This window comes from Podarcis cretensis (genome assembly GCF_951804945.1).
Source record: "Podarcis cretensis genome assembly, chromosome: 4".
NCBI classification, from domain to species: Eukaryota; Metazoa; Chordata; class Lepidosauria; order Squamata; family Lacertidae; genus Podarcis; species Podarcis cretensis.
In genome coordinates, this window is record NC_137173.1 from 1,314,076 (window position 1) to 1,330,146 (window position 16,071).

The 16,071-nt window shown below is 46.8% G+C and overlaps 1 protein-coding gene across 1 annotated transcript; it reads left to right on the forward strand.

Annotated features, from left to right (window-relative positions):
- The first annotated feature begins 667 nt into the window (after positions 1 to 667).
- LOC307214757 (uncharacterized protein) lies at positions 668 to 12,047 on the forward strand. Its single transcript, XM_079973735.1, has 6 exons — positions 668 to 841; positions 2,422 to 2,903; positions 3,104 to 3,185; positions 3,410 to 3,492; positions 6,341 to 6,467; positions 9,720 to 12,047. The coding sequence occupies exons 2-6, from the start codon at positions 2,511 to 2,513 to the stop codon at positions 11,138 to 11,140; spliced, it is 2,106 nt and encodes a 701-aa protein (XP_079829861.1). The 5' UTR covers positions 668 to 841; positions 2,422 to 2,510; the 3' UTR covers positions 11,141 to 12,047.
- The last annotated feature ends 4,024 nt before the right edge of the window (positions 12,048 to 16,071 follow it).

Consider the following 16,071-nt stretch of genomic DNA (forward strand, 5'->3'; position numbering starts at 1 on the left):
TCCCTGAGATCTCTTGCTGAAGGGCGGTATGTCAGGTTAATAAATATTAACAACCACCACCATCCGTTGTTAGTCCCTTGAATGAGCAATTCAGCATTTCAGGGAGGGGAAATGGCATACGTTTGTGTATAAGCATAAAAGGCATGCATTAAAAGATATTATTCATGATGAGAATATGATTTATTTATTTTGAGCTTCTCTTGGTTCCTCCTTGGCAGCCAGTGCCATTGTCTCAGCAGGGCTCGAACTCAGGACCCGCTGCCTTGAGGGACATCTAAGAGCAGTTGGGCAGGGGAAAGGTCTCCCTTGGGAGGTGGGGGACTCTCCTTCCTTGGAGGTTTCTCAGCAGAAATCGGAGGGCCATCTGCCCTGGATGCTTGAGCTGAGATCCCTGCACTGCTGGGGGTTGGACTAGATGACCCTGGGATCCCCTCCTCTCTCTCCACTCCGGAATTCCAGGAGGAGCTTCCTTGCCTCCTGCAAAGCCCTTTTCCCTGCAGGCTCTTCCTCTGGTTTCTGGCCAAGGGAGGGAGATGCTCAGAGTCCAGCCAAGAGCCTCACCCCCAAAAGGATATCTGGGCATGGGCGGAGCCGGGGGGGGCAGCTGCCCCCCAAAATGCATAAAAAATAATAAGAATATGAGGCTCTGCCAAGCGAGAGAGGCTGAGCTGGGGGGACTGGCCTTGCAAGGGTTAAAGGGAACCGAGCTGCCTTCCTAGAGAGGACAGGAAACAGACGGGGGGGGGCAGGTCCTCCAGAGCCAAGGCCCCCCCTCCCCAGTCCTTCCCTGCTTGGGTGTCTCTCCTGCAAGGGCTGCCTCGCTCTCCCCTCCTGGGATCTGGTGAGTCTCCCCTCTCTCTCTCTGGGATCTGGTGAGTCTCCTCTCTCTCTCTCTGGGATCTGGTGGGGGTCCCAGGGCTGCAGCATGGGAGGAGGCCTGGCGGGGGGCTGATCTGCTCATGCGGGGGGGGGACCCCAAGTCAGGGAGGAGGAGAGGGTCAGGGGTGCAAAGACCCCCCCCCCCCATATGCTCCTGCTACCCAGAGGAGGAAGGAGCCCCGGGGCTGAGAGCCAGGAGGAAGGTCAGGGAAGGAGAGAGCTCCTGCCGGGAAGAGGGGGGGACCCCAAGTCAGGGTGGGGGTCCCAGGGCTGCAGCAGGGGAGGAGGCCTGGGGGGCCTGATCTGCTCCTGCAGGGGGGGACCCCAAGTCAGGGGGGAGGAGAGGGTCCTGCCAGGGAGGGGCCAGGGCTGCCACGCTCTCCTTCCTGCAGATCAGAGGATCCCAAACTCATTTGGCCTTTCACCCCCCCTTCAGAAAAACAATGACTCCCCCGAAATCTCCCTTCTTTAAACAAAGGAGTCCCTGGGACTTTAACTCTCTGTGACATCGCTCAGCCTCATTGCACAACAGAGGGAACATCTGCAAATGGTTTTCCAAAGCTGGACGAAGTGGACTAGCCCCCCCCCCAAAAAAAAAACCCCACGGGGAGGGAGGAAGAAAAGGTGGGAGAGGAAGACCAGGAATAAGGAGAGGGATCCCAGCCCATAGTCTGGCTGCTGCATTGGGGACCAGTTTCCCAGTGTCTCCCAGGGCAGCTCCCCACGGAGGCCACGGCAGCAATCCCCTCGCACCCAGAGCAGGGCATCCCAGGACCCCATCCTCTCTCTCCCAAAGGGGTTGTTGCTGGAAAACCAGCCGGAAATGGGCGCTGCTCCTCACTGAGCCTCCAGGGACCTGGGCATCAGTGGCTGTGCGTGTGTTCAGCCATCTAAGAGAATAATAATAATAATAATAATAATAATAATAATAATAATAGATTACCCGCCTAAATTGCAAGGGATATGTCTTTGGCCCCACCCACTTGGCCCTCAGGGGGTTGGCCTGATACATACCTGGCCCTCAGAGCAAAGAAAAAGGGACCCCACCCCAGGAGTCTGTCTGGAGAGCGGCAGAGAGACCAAGTGCAGGAAAAGGAGACAGAAGCAGGGGAGTGGGGTGGGGGGAGAGCAACTCCTGAGGACCCCCAGGCGAGGACCCCCACTAGAGCCAGGCATCCATTTTCCACAAGATACAAATTATTCCCTTGTCAGTCAGTTCTGACTTCTTGCATTTACTCAAAGGCAGGAGCAACTAGACTGATTCACCTCAGAGAAATCCCTTCAGTTGCCTCCACATTTTGCATTGCAATCTTCTTCTAGGAGGGCTAGAGTCTGCTTCCTCCTCCTCCTCCTCCTCCTCTCCTTCTTCTTCTTCCTCTTCTCTCCACTTCCTCCTCCATCTTCTTCTTCTTCAGAAGATATCTCATGGTTTGGTAGAGTCCCACCCTGGTTCCTAGGAAGACTCATCCATGCTTGCTCAAGGAACATTTCTCTTCTTCGGACCTAAAAATTCTGTAACTAAAACATGTATTTGCTTTATAGGATTTGCTAGCGCCTCATTAGCACAGGCAGAACTTGGCAGAAGACCAAAGGGTCCCTTCTGATCTCTCAGAGGCTTCCTGAGAGCACAGATGGATGAGCAAGACTCAGCCAGCCCTGGAGCAGGAAGAGGCCATGCCATCCAAACTGGGAGCAGTGGGGGATTCTGGGAAAACTCTGGGCAGAAGATCCTGGACACCCTCCCCTCAGAGGTGCAGAGCCAGCAGGTGAGGCAGTTCTGCTTCCAGGTGGCCAAAGGACCCCGAGAGGTTTGCAGCCGACTCTACAACTTTTACCATCAATGGCTGAAGCCAGAAAGGCACACGAAAGCTGAGATGCTGGACCTGGTGATCTTGGAGCAGTTCCTGGCTGTCCTTCCCCCAGAGATGGAGAGCTGGGTGAGGGAATGCGGAGCGGAGACCAGTTCCCAGGCGGTGGCCCTGGCCGAAGGTTTCCTCCTGAGTCAGGCAGAGGAGAGAAAGCAGGTGAGAGAGACTTTCCTCTGGATACTCCCAAGGGGCTCCAAACAGGACAGAGAACATCCCATAATGCTCTATTGATGGCCCATCCTTTTTCTTGGAATACATCCATGGAATGAGATATAACACCCTTTAAGTCTTTGTCATTCTCCTTCTAACATTTCTCACCATTCATTCTCTGTTTTGAATTCTTGTTGCTCTTTCAGGAAATGGATATCTTTGCAGAAATTGACCAGGATTCCTGTGAGGCAGAGAGGCCTCCATTGGACACCAGAGAGAGGCCACTGGGTAAGGAGGAAGGTGGCTTTTCTCTGTTTGGAGGCATTCGGAACCAAGGGTCCAGAGGAGGGGAGATATATTTTTGTACAACTAACATGAAATGGTCACAAACGTCCAAATGCGCTCAGCAGGAAAGGCTTTCTGAAAGGCCCATCTGTAGTTAGAGATGCCCCGTTTCACCTGTGAGAGAAGTAGGCACTCCTGGCATCCTGCTTACGTTTTTTCTCTTGCAGGTGACAGAATGATGCCGGCAAGACCTCCTGATCCGCCTTTTCATGGGGGCAGAAGGGAAGCAGCGGCTGTGGAACCAGATCAGGTCAGGGGAAGCTGCCTTGTGGGGTCAGAGGCCGAGGGATGGAGCAATGTCATGGACTGGTTGGGCACAGAGGAATGGTGGGAGGAAGCAGCTGGGGAACCAGGAAGGGAAGATGGGTCAGAACCCAAGGAGTGGAGGTGGAGGAAGGATGAGCGGGTAGAGGGAGAAGAGGGAGAAGCCTGGGAAGAGGAGGTGTCAGAAGCTGAAGGGGTAACAGGGCTTAGTGAGCTGGGAGACTCTGTGGCAGAATGCAGTGCAGAATCAGAGGCAGAAGAGGAAGGAGGTGAGTGGGAGAGGAAGGTCGAGAGGCAGAGGTGAGTCAGGAGAAGGAGGAGCCACCGGGGGCTCCCTCTCCTTCTGCCAGAATCCACCCTCCCTGCTTGTCTCTCAGAGCCAGGAGACGTTTGACAATGGAGGAGCAAAGGCAGGCTGCACACTGGCGCACTGTTCAATCGTATGCTAGAAACCCCAGAGAGGAGGGGAGTTAGAAAGTTGTGGGGAGCCGGGGTCTTCACTCTTTTCAAACTTTGCACTATATAATCTCACTTTTCATATATCTCCACACTAAAGAAACTTCTACCTAGGCAACTAGTCCATTAATTGATTGACAGTGCAAACTGACAGATCCTCAGGGAATCAGGTGCTCTTTTCATGAGGCCCGAAACTCAGCCAAGTCTGTGAACATCGTGTTCTTGCTGATAAAGAGTTAACTCTAGCTGTGAACTTTGGGACTCATACTGTCACTAACTCTGTTTTCATTCTTTCTTGATCCCTTTTAATCTCTCAGTTCTCTTCTTTCTTTCTCTTAACTGTCTCCTCCAAAGCTTGGACTGGTTTTTCCAAAACATTAGTTTTACTGGAAAGGAACATTTCATACAAAGATTTCCATAATAAAGGACAAAAGTGGAAAGGACCTAACAGAAGCAGAAGACATCAAGAAGAGGTGGCAAGAATACACAGAGGAATTATACCAGAAAGAAACGGATGTCTCATATACCCCAGGTAGTGTGGTTGCTGACCTTGAGCCAGACATCCTGGAGAGTGAAGTCAAATGGGCCTTAGAAAGCACTGCAGATAACAAGGCCAGTGGAAGTGATGGTATTCCAGCTGAACTATTTAAAATTTTAAAAGATGATGCTGTTAAGGTGCTACACTCAATATGCCAGCAAGTTTGGAAAACTCAGCAGTGGCCAGAAGATTGGAGAAGATCAGTCTACATCCCAATCCCAAAGAAGGGCAGTGCCAAAGAATGCTCCAACTATCGCACAATTGCACTAATTTCTCACGCTAGCAAGGTTATGCTTAAAATTCTACAAGGAAGGCTCAAGCAGTATGTGGACCGAGAACTCCCAGAAGTGCAAGCTGGATTTAGAAGAGGCAGAGGAACCAGAGACCAAATTGCAAACATGCGCTGGATTATGGAGAAAGCTAGAGAGTTCCAGAAAGACATTTACTTCTGCTTCATTGACTATGCAAAAGCCTTTGACTGTGTCGACCATGGCAAACTATGGCAAGTTCTTAAAGAAATGGGAGTGCCTGATCACCTCATCTGTCTCCTGAGAAATCTCTATGTGGGACAAGAAGCTACAGTTAGAACTGGATATGGAACAACTGACTGGTTCAAAATTGGGAAAGGAGTACGACAAGGCTGCATTTTGTCTCCCTGCTTATTTAACTTATATGCAGAATTCATCATGCGAAAGGCTGGGCTGGATGAATCCCTAGCCGGAATTAAGATTGCCGGAAGAAATATCAACAACCTCAGATATGCAGATGACACAACCTTGATGGCAGAAAGTGAGGAGGAATTAAAGAACCTTTTATTGAGGGTGAAAGAGGAGAGTGCAAAATATGGTCTGAAGCTCAACATCAAAAAAACGAAGATCATGGCTACTGGTCCCATCACCTCCTGGCAAATAGAAGGGGAAGAAATGGAGGCAGTGAGAGATTTTACTTTCTTGGGTTCCATGATCACTGCAGATGGTGACAGCAGCCACGAAATTAAAAGACGCCTGCTTCTTGGGAGAAGGGCAATGACAGGCCTAGACAGCATCTTGAGAAGTAGAGACATCACCTTGCCAACAAAGGTCCGTATAGTTAAAGCTATGGTTTTCCCAGTAGTGATGTATGGAAGTGAGAGCTGGACCATAAAGAAGGCTGATCGCCGAAGAATTGATGCTTTTGAATTATGGTGCTGGAGGAGACTCTTGAGAGTCCCATGGACTGCAAGAAGATCAAACCTCTCCATTCTGAAGGAAATCAGCCCTGAGTGCTCACTGGAAGGACAGATTGTGAAGCTGAGGCTCCAGTACTTTGGCCACCTCATGAGAAGAGAAGACTCCCTGGAGAAGACCCTGATGTTGGGAAAGATGGAGGGCACAAGGAGAAGGGGGCGACAGAGGACGAGATGGTTGGATAGTGTTTTCGAGGTTACCAGCATGAGTCTGACCAAGCTGCGGGGGGCAGTGGAGGACAGGAGTGCCTGGCGTTCTCTGGTCCATGGGGTCACGAAGAGTCAGACACGACTAAACGAGTAAACAACAACAACAACAAGTTTTACTGGATAGTGTTTTGATTTCTATTGTCAATTTGTCCATTTTTTTGGTGTTACAGTATGAGAAACACACGGTGGAATACTACCTATTTGCACAAAGATGAATACCCATAATTAAAATGCAGAATAAAAGAATTCCATTAAAACATTAAAATAGGCATCCATAATAAAAGTGTGCAGCAAAGCAATCCTATTGAAACAACACAGCAATTAACAGGAAGGAAATAACAGAGCATTGTGTAGCAGGTCATATTTCTGCTGTCTCAGAGGAGGACATTTCCCTTTTTCTTTTAGGGTCCAGTCTGCTTTGAAGATGTCGCTGTTCGTTTCACGGACGAGGAGTGGGCGTTGCTGGATCCTGACCAGAGAGCTCTGCATAAGGACATCATGGAGGAGAATCGTGGGATCGTGGCCTCTCTTGGTAAGGATCCCTGTGGGATCTTAATATCTGACTGAAAATTTGAAAAATACCTCTGTGTGACGAACCTCATATATTTTCACAGAGCTCAACAGCGCCCCCTACAACACCTGGGAATCTAACACCCCCACAATAAACCTTGAACAGTAAATTACTTATTTTTCTGTGAGTCTTCCTCCAGTTCTGCCTTTTTATACCACAATTGGGCTGGTCTGAACTGCCCAGGCCATATTAAATGTCAGAGTTGTTAGGAAAGATAAGTAGCTTCTGTCAGTTTTTCTGTTTTTGTTTTTGCTGCTGTCGTTCTCTGGTTGACCAAAGCGACTACTGACATTGGAGAATCTCAGGTATTAGTAGCAGTGATTATTATTATTATTATTATTATTATTATTATTATTATTTATACCCTGCCCATCTGGCTGGGTTTCCCCAGCCACTCTGGGTGGCTTCCAAAACATATAAAAACATGAAATAACAAAATGTGATCCAAAAAGGAATAAAAGAAAAGAAACAGAAATATTGGTGGAGATAAGCTAAAAGGAAAAAGAGGTATTAAGAAACCCAGACAACGAAACAATCAAACAAAATATCAAACTGCTACAAACCAAATTTGCTATGCTAATAAATCAAGAAGTGGAATGGAATATTAAAATATTAAAACATAGAAATTTCGAGTTTGCCAACAGACCAGGAAAACTACTGGCTTGGCAACTCAAGAAAAGGCAGTGATAGGATTATAAACAAAATGAAACTGGGAAACAAAAGAATAGATGAATCGAATGAAATATGTAATTTTTTTGTAAGTTATTACAGAGAACTATACCAAAAAGAAATGGAAAACCGGGGGGGGGGGGGATGAAGAATTTTTAAAACATAATAACCTGCCAGTAATTCTGAGTGGGGAAAAAATCAAACACCAATTACAGCCATAGAAATCCAACAATACAAATGCGAAATCAGGGAAGTCGCCCAGTCCAGATGGATTGTCAGCCTGCTATTATAAGTAGCTGGAAGAAGTCCTATCACAACCTTCAAAACATGTAATGAATGATATACTAGCCAAAGGGAAAACACCAGAGACATGGAATGAAGCATTTATAACACTAATTCCCAAATGGGACAGATCTAACACTTATTTCAAACTACATACCAATTTCATTAATCAATAATGATTACAAACTTTTCGCATCCATCTTAGTGGAAAGATTAAAAAAGACCCTGAGAAAAATAATCCATGAAGACCATGTGGGCTTTCTCCCTGGATATAAGAAATATTATCAATATATTGGAACACCTAGAAACCAGAAATGACAAACCAGCAGTTCTCATGTTAGTAGATGTAGAAAAGGCGTTTGATAATATCTTGTGGAGCTTTATGAAAACACAGATTACCGTATTTTTCGCACCATAACACTCACTTTTTTCCTCCTAGAAAGTAAGGGGAATTGTCTGTGCGTGTTATGGAGGGAATGCCTACAGATGGCGGGGGGAATCTGCTGCAGTCGTGAGTAGAGGATCCATGGTTCCCCTTCCTTCCCTCCTCCGTGGCTCGCTTTGAAACAGCAAAGCGGGAGAAGAGCCGCTGAGTGGGGAGGAGAGAGGGACAGAGAGCCTGCTTGCTTTAAAGGAGCAAAGCGGGAGATGTCCGGTTGGCTTCTTTAAAGCAAGCAGGCTCTCTGTCCCTCTCTCCTCCCCACTCGCTAAATAGCAGCAAAGGTTTTTCAAGCAGGCTCTCTGTCTCTCTCTCCTCCCCACTCGCTAAATAGCAGCAAAGTTTTTCGCATGCAGGCTCTCTGTCTCTCTCTCCTCCCCACTCGCTAAATAGCAGCAACGTTTTTTCAAGCAGGCTCTCTGAAGATTTATTGCTCAGATAAGCCTTGGCATCCAGCCCGCTTCGGCTGCGCAGCTACCAGCCAGGCCTCCGGACTTCAAAGGGCCACATTCCGATGCTCTAAGCAAACGCAGAGTTAAGCAGCGGTCAGAGAAAGCTGCAAACTCAAGTGCTTTCTTCAGTGTGCTTAAATAAAGTCCACTCAGGATATTAGTAGCTAGAAGCAGTTTTGATTTACAGCAGACTATCCATTGTCAAACAGCATCGTGAAAACACGTCCACTCTCCTCAAAAGCGAAAGTAGAGAGAAAGAACAAAGGCTGGAGACTCTCGGAAATGACGCAGAATCTCCCCCCTCCCAAATTGTAGACAGGGCATACACTCTGAGCTGTTTAACCCTGTAAGCTCAGGTTCTCCTCACACTCTGTCTCTCTCTCCGCCCCACTCGCTAAATAGCAGCAACGTTTTTTTAAGCAGGCTCTCTGTCACTCTCTCCTCCCCACTCCTCTTATAAGAGCCTTCTCCTCTTATACCCCTCTTCTGTATTATTAACAGCATCCTTCTCCACCCACCCCACGTGTGTTCCTTGTCCCTTGAGTGCTTTCCCTTCCCTCCCCACTTAAAACATTGTTACAAAGCACGGATCCACACGGATCCTCAGGATTTTTGCACTGGGTCACCCCAAATTCACCATCAGATCACATAGCATGTCCATGGCTACAGCTTGCACCAAAAAAATCATGCACCCACTGTTGCCTGGGGCCGCAGTGGTGCAAAAACGTGGTTACAAAGCACGGATCCACATGGATCCTCAGGATTTTTGCATTGGGCTACCCCAAACTCACCGTCAGATCACATGTCTGTGGCCACAGCATGAACCACAAAAATCATACACCCACTGTTTCTTTTAGAATATTTTTTTTCTTGTTTTCCTCCTCTAAAAACTATGTGCATGTTATGGTTGGGAGCGTGTTATAGAGCGAAAAATACGGTAACTTAATGGGATTTGGAGATACTTTCTGCAGAGGAATAGAGGCAATCTATTTGAAGCAGAGAGCAAAACTTATAAACAGCAACATCACAGATAGCTGTAACATAATGAAGGGGACCAGGGAAGGGTGCCTTCTGTCCCCACTGCTATTTATCTTAGTATTGGAAATCTTGAACTGAAAAATAAGAGATGAGAGGATAAAAGGTATAGTAGTACAGGGAAAATATTACAAATTAAAAGCCTTTGCGCATGACCTAATAATAACAACAGAGAACATGAAATAAAGCCTAATTAAGAACATTACAACTGATAAAAGAATTTGGACAGGTGGCAGGATTCAGTTCTTCCTCTACCACAAATTTAATTAGCATTATTCCATAATTGGGGGGTCCATTTCTTCCTGAGGCTCTAATCCCTATTTGTCTCCATTTCAGATTCTGAAGAATTTGAAATCAAGGATGACCATGACAAAATTTGCAGAGTGGAGAAGTCACGTAAAAATGTGGTCTGTGGAGGGAGCTGCAGTCAGAGTTCCCGTTCCACTTCCCAGCAAAGAATTCTCATTGGAAAGAAACCCTATCAGTGCATGGAATGTGGAAAGAGCTTCACGGATAGCTACCACCTGACTTCCCATCAAAGAATTCACACAGGGGAGAAACCCTATCAGTGCGTGGAATGTGGAAAGCGTTTCAGGGACAGCTCCAAACTCACTTCCCATCAGAGAATTCATACAGGAGAAAAACCCTATCAGTGCAAGGAATGTGGAAAGAGCTTTAGTCAGAGCTTCTGTCTCACTTCCCATCAGAGAATTCATACAGGAGAAAAACCCTATCAGTGCTTGGAATGTGGAAAAAGCTTCAGTCGCAGATTCTCTCTCACTTCTCATCAAAGATTTCATACAGGAGAGAAACCCTATCAGTGTGTGGAATGTGGAAAGAGTTTCACTACCAGCTCCTATCTCACATCCCATCAGAAAATTCATACGGGAGAGAAACCCTATCAGTGTGTGGAATGTGGAAAGAGATTCCGTGACAAGCGCTCTCTCTCTTCTCATCAACGAATTCATGCAAGGGAGAAAACTTATCAGTGTGTGGAATGTGGAAAGAGCTTCAGTACGAGCTCCCATCTCACAGACCATCAAAGAATTCATACAGGAGAGAAACCTTATCAGTGCATGGAATGTGGGAAAAGCTTCAGTAGGAGCTCCCATCTCACTTCCCATCACAGAATTCATTCAGGAGAGAAACCTTATCAGTGCATGAAATGTGGAAAGAGCTTCAGTATGAGCTCTTCTCTCAGTTCCCATCAAAGAATTCATACGGGGGAGAAACCCTATCAGTGCATGGAGTGCGGAAAGAGCTTCAGTACAATCTCCCATCTCAATACCCATCAGCGAATTCATACAGGGGAGAAACCCTATCAGTGCGTGGAATGTGGAAAGAGCTTCCGTCGGAGTACCGATCTCAGTTTCCATCAAAGAATTCATACAGGGGAGAAAGCATATAATTGCTTTGAATGTGGAAAGAGCTTCAGTAAAAGCTCTCATCTCAATACCCATCAAAGAATTCACAGAGGGGAGAAACCATATCAGTGTGTGGAATGTGGAAAGAACTTCAGTCAGAGTGCCCATCTCACTTCTCATAAAAGAATTCATACAGGGGAGAAACCCTATCAGTGCGTGGAATGTGGAAAGAGCTTTAGTAAGAGCTCCCATCTCAATACCCATCAACGAATTCATACAGGGGAGAAACCATATCAATGCATGGAATGTGGAAAAAGCTTCTGTCAGAAGGTGAAGCTCACTTTTCATACAAATACTCACAGAATTGTGAATCACAGAATCACAGAATCATAGAATTGTGGAGTTGGAAGTGATGCCTGGTATCATCTAGTCCCCCCCATGCAAAGCAGGAATTGCAACTAAAGCATCCATGACAGGTGACCATCCAACTTCATAAAACCTCGAAAGGATGGAGATTCCAGCACCTTCCAAGGGATTTCATTCCACTAACAGCTCTTGCTGTCAAAAACTTCTTCCAGATGTGTAGTGTGAATCGCAGTTCTGTTCACTTGAAGCCACTGGTTCGTGTCCTACCCTTTGGAGCAGGAACAAACAAGCTTGCTCCATCTTCTATTTTTTTTGTTTTTATTATTTATTTTGGATATATATTCTATTTATTTCCTTTTCTGACAATATCCCACATCAACAAAGCATAAACGAAAACAATACAGCAAAGAAGAATCTTTCCTTTCAAACATTTTAAATAAGTGACAAAAAAACAGAAATCTCTTTTCCTGGTTCCTTTTAACTCTGATTTGTTCATTCCGATGCTCAGGGATGCCTCTCAAACGTAGTGTTGTGTCATTTTGTTTTAATTCCAGAAGTGCAATATTATTTACTGTATCCTTCTGAGTTTCTCTTACTGTGGCTAGCTCTGTTTTCATTCTATCTTGATCCCTTTTTATCTCTCAATTCTCTTCTTTCTTTCTCTTAACTGTCTCCTCCAAAGCTTGGACTGGTTTTTCCAAACCATTAGTTTTACTGGATAGTGTTTTGATTTCTGTTGTCAATTTGTCCATATTTTTGGTGTTATTTTGCAAATCTTTTCCTAATTCCACCAGGATCTCTGCTATATTGGCATCTCCTTAGGTCGTCCCCCTTTTAGTTTGTCCTGGTGTGGGTGGTTTCTTTTGTGCAGCCATTTTTTTTCTGTTAGACTGTTTTTCTTTCCAATTAAATTATTGTTTTTTGTTATTCCGAATGTCTCCACTGGATGTCTCTCCCACTGTTGTCTTGGGGAATATTATTTTCTTTTCTTTCTTCTGTAGTAACCTATGTTATCCATTTGAGAACCACGATATTGTTCTTTTCCCCTCTTTATCACAGTCTTTGAACTCAAATACTTTGAAGGAGCAAGGTTTCAATTACATTAAGTGAGGCAGCTCATCCTCTATTAACATACAGTCTTTTCGTGTCTCTCCCCCCCCCCCCAATCTGTATAATTAAAGATTCACAGAAGACTCCGTAACTGCTTGCTTTCTCTCCCCCTGGCAATTTTGCATCCTCTCGACTGGATATATAGTTCAGGGTGGGTATTTATCTCTAATTTTTAAATTGTAACAATTGTAACGATTTTGTTCTCCCTTCTCGTGTTTTCTCTCCTCCATGTCTTCTCAAGATGTTATGCTTTACCTTGGCTTTTTCTGCCAGATTTTTTGCACATGCTTCTTTTCCCAATTCTGGAAAGGACTTCCCTTTTTCTCTCCGGAACTTAGCCAAATTGGTTCTTCAATCTTTTCTTCCATTCTATCTTTTCTTTGGCTTTTCTCCTTTTTGGGAAAGCTTCCCACTCCAGCGAGGGTTACAAGACTTTTTGCCGTTGAGGCAATATGACCCTGTGCCGTGGCTCGACCTTCCGGCGCAGAGCTGCCAATTTGGGGGCAAGAATGGAGATCGTTTCAGCAGGTCCTCTCCAGTCTCCCCAGCTTCCCCCAAGGAGGTTTGGGGACACAAAGCATCTGTGGAACCCCCCAGTCTCTAAACATGGCAATGGCACTCCCTGAAGAAAGTCACTGGCTCCTTCTTCCCCTTTGTGGCAAACCGGAAGTCTGTATATTGTGTTTTTATATTGTGCTTGTCTGTTGTAACCGCCCTGAGACTTGTGGGTATAGAGCGGTATACAAATTCACTCAATCAATAAATAAATGACAAACTGGGAGGGGCAGCTAATGTCACAAAAGCCAGAATTGGGATTCAAGATGCCATTAACACAGGGGTAGGTAACCTAAGGCCTGGGGGCCGGATCCGGCCCAACAGCCTTCTCAATCCGGCCCGCGGATGGTCCAGGAATCAGCGTGTTTTTATAATAATAATAATAATAATAATAATAATAATAATAATTTATTTGTACCCCGCCCATCTGGCTGGGTTTCCCTAGCCACTCTGGGCGGCTTCCAACAAAGATGAAAGATACACTAAAATGTCACATATTAAAAAATTCCCTGAACAGGGCTGCCTTCAGATGTCTTCTGAATGTCAGGTAGATGTTTATCACTTTGACATCTGATGGGAGGGCATTCCACAGGGCGGGCACCACTACTGAGAAGGCCCTCTGCCTGGTTCCCTGTAACTTGGCCTGGGAACTGCCAGAAGGCCCTCGGAGCTGGACCTCAGTGTCCGGGCAGAACGACGGGGGAGGAGACGCTCCTTCAGGTATACTGGACCGAGGCCATTTAGGGCTTTAAAGGTCAGCACCAACACTTTGAATTGTGCTCAGAAACATACTGGGAGCCAGTGTAGGTCTTTCAAGACCGGTGTTATATGGTCTCGGCGGCCGCTCCCAGTCACCAGTCTAGCTGCCGCATTCTGAATTAGTTGTAGTTTCCGGGTCACCTTCAAAGGTAGCCCCACATAGAGTGCATTGCAGTAGTCCAAGCGGGAGATAACCAGAGCATGTACCACTCTGGCGAGACAGTCTGCAGGCAGATAGGTCTCAGCCTACGTACCAGATGGAGCTGGTAAACAGCTGCCCTGGATACAGATTTGACCTGTGCCTCCAAGGACAGCTGTGAGTCCAAAATGACTCTCAGGCTGCGCACCTGGTCCTTCAGGGGCACAGTTACCCCATTCAGGACCAGGGAATCCTCCACACCTGCCCGCCTCCTGTCCCCCAAAAAGAGTACTTCTGTCTTGTCAGGATTCAACCTCAATCTGTTAGCCGACATCCATCCTCCAACCGCTTCCAGACACTCACACAGGACCTTCACCGCCTTCACTAGTTCTGATTTAAAAGAGAGGTAGAGCTGGGTATCATCCGCATATTGATGAACACCCAGCCCAAACCTCCTGATGATCTCTCCCAGTGGCTGCACGTAAATGTTGAAAAGCATGGGGGAGAGGACAGAACCCTGAGGACCCCACAAGTGAGAGCCCAGGGGTCTGAACACTCATCCCCCACCACCATTTTCTGAACACGGCCCAGGAGGAAGGAGCGGAACCACTGTATGACAGTGCCCCCAGCTCCCAGTCCCTCAAGACGGTCCAGAAGGCTGTTATGGTCGATGGTATCAAACGCCGCTGAGAGATCCAGCAGAACTAGGAAACAGCTCTCACCTTTGTCCCTAGCCCGCCGGAGATCATCAACCAGTGCGACCAAGGCAGTTTCAGTCCCATGATGAGGCCTGAATCCCGACTGGAAGGGATCCAAATGGTCCACTTCTTCCAGGCGTGCCTTGAGTTGTTCAGCAACCACCTTGCCCAAGAATGGAAGATTTGAGAATGGGCGATAGTTGGCCATCGTGGCCGCATCTAAAGATGGTTTTTTAAGAAGCGGTTTAATAACCGCCTCTTTCAGCGGGTCTGGGAAGGCTCCCTCACGGAGCAGCATTTCCGTGCGCTGCTCTGGTTCGCCAGAAGTGGCTTAGTCATGCTGGCCACATGACCCAGAAGCTGTATGCTGTCTCCCTTGGCCAATAAAGCGAGATGAGCGCTGCAACCCCAGAGTCGTCCACAACTGGACCTAATGGTCAGGGGTCCCTTTACCTTTACTGTTTTAGGAGAAGTCAAGTTTCCCTGCCCACAGAGAATTAGTTGGTTCCAAAAAGTAGAGGGGCAAAAAGAGGGGCAGTCCAGACCCCCCTGAATGGCAGGTGCATAAAAGGGAGTGTTGGCCAACGGGGCCAGTGAGGAGAAGAGTTCGAAACCTGTGGAAGAAGAGCAGCCCAGCCGCTCTCCCTGCCCTCTGCACAGACCCCTCTGCCCTGGCCCACATCTGCACAAAGGTGCAAGGAATGAGTGAATGAATCTTTATTTGTGTCAGTCATTGGCCATAGCAATAAAACAATATGATTTACAAAGAATATAGATTTTTAAAGTCCATTATATAAAATACATTTTAGGGTTTTGGATTAATAGTCAAATAGTGGATCTTATTCTAATTGCCCTGGCTAAAAACCTTGCAACCTTTGCTGTCACCTGCTCATCTGGATCTGCCAAGAGAAAGGACACGGTGACAGTGGTTGGGCAAATTGGAATGGACAGTAAAAGAGGGGTGATAACTGTTGGCTATTTGCAGTATGGTAGCGCTGCAGAGAGCTTGCTGGGGAGACCATGCATTAAAAAAGGGACTCAAAAATAACTTAAATAAGGTTTTAATAAGAAAAACAAAAACTCCTTACACACTAAATACATCAACAACCATGACCCAACCACCAACCCATCCCCCAGGGTAATGGGAGAGCTAGGTGCTGCTCCTTATACAGTGGTGCCTCGCAAGACGAAATTAATCCGTTCCGTGAGGCTCTTCGTATAGCGGTTTTTTTCGTCTTGCGAAGTAAGCCCATTGACAGCTTAGCGGATTAGCGCTATTAGCGGTTTAGCGGCTTTTAGCGGATCAGCTGATAAGCGGCTTATCAGCGGATCAGCTGATAAGTGGCTTAGCGGCTTAGGAAAAGGGGGGGAGGGGGGAACCCGCAGGAACTCGCAAGACATTTCGTCTTGCGAAGCAAGCCCATAGGGAAATTCGTTTTGCGAAGCGCCTCCAAAACGGAAAACCCTTTCGTCTAGCGGGTTTTCCGTCTTGCGAGGCATTCGTCTTGCGGGGCACCACTGTATACTACACCCAATTGCTGACACAGCTTAATCAATACAACTCAGCAGCACCTGCCATGTTTCACAGCTGTAAACCTGGGTCTCGTTATTTTGCTCTGGCCCCTTAAAGACATACACATCGGGTGGAACAATTATGAACCTTTACATTTAAAGAAACCATTCAACAATAACCTCAT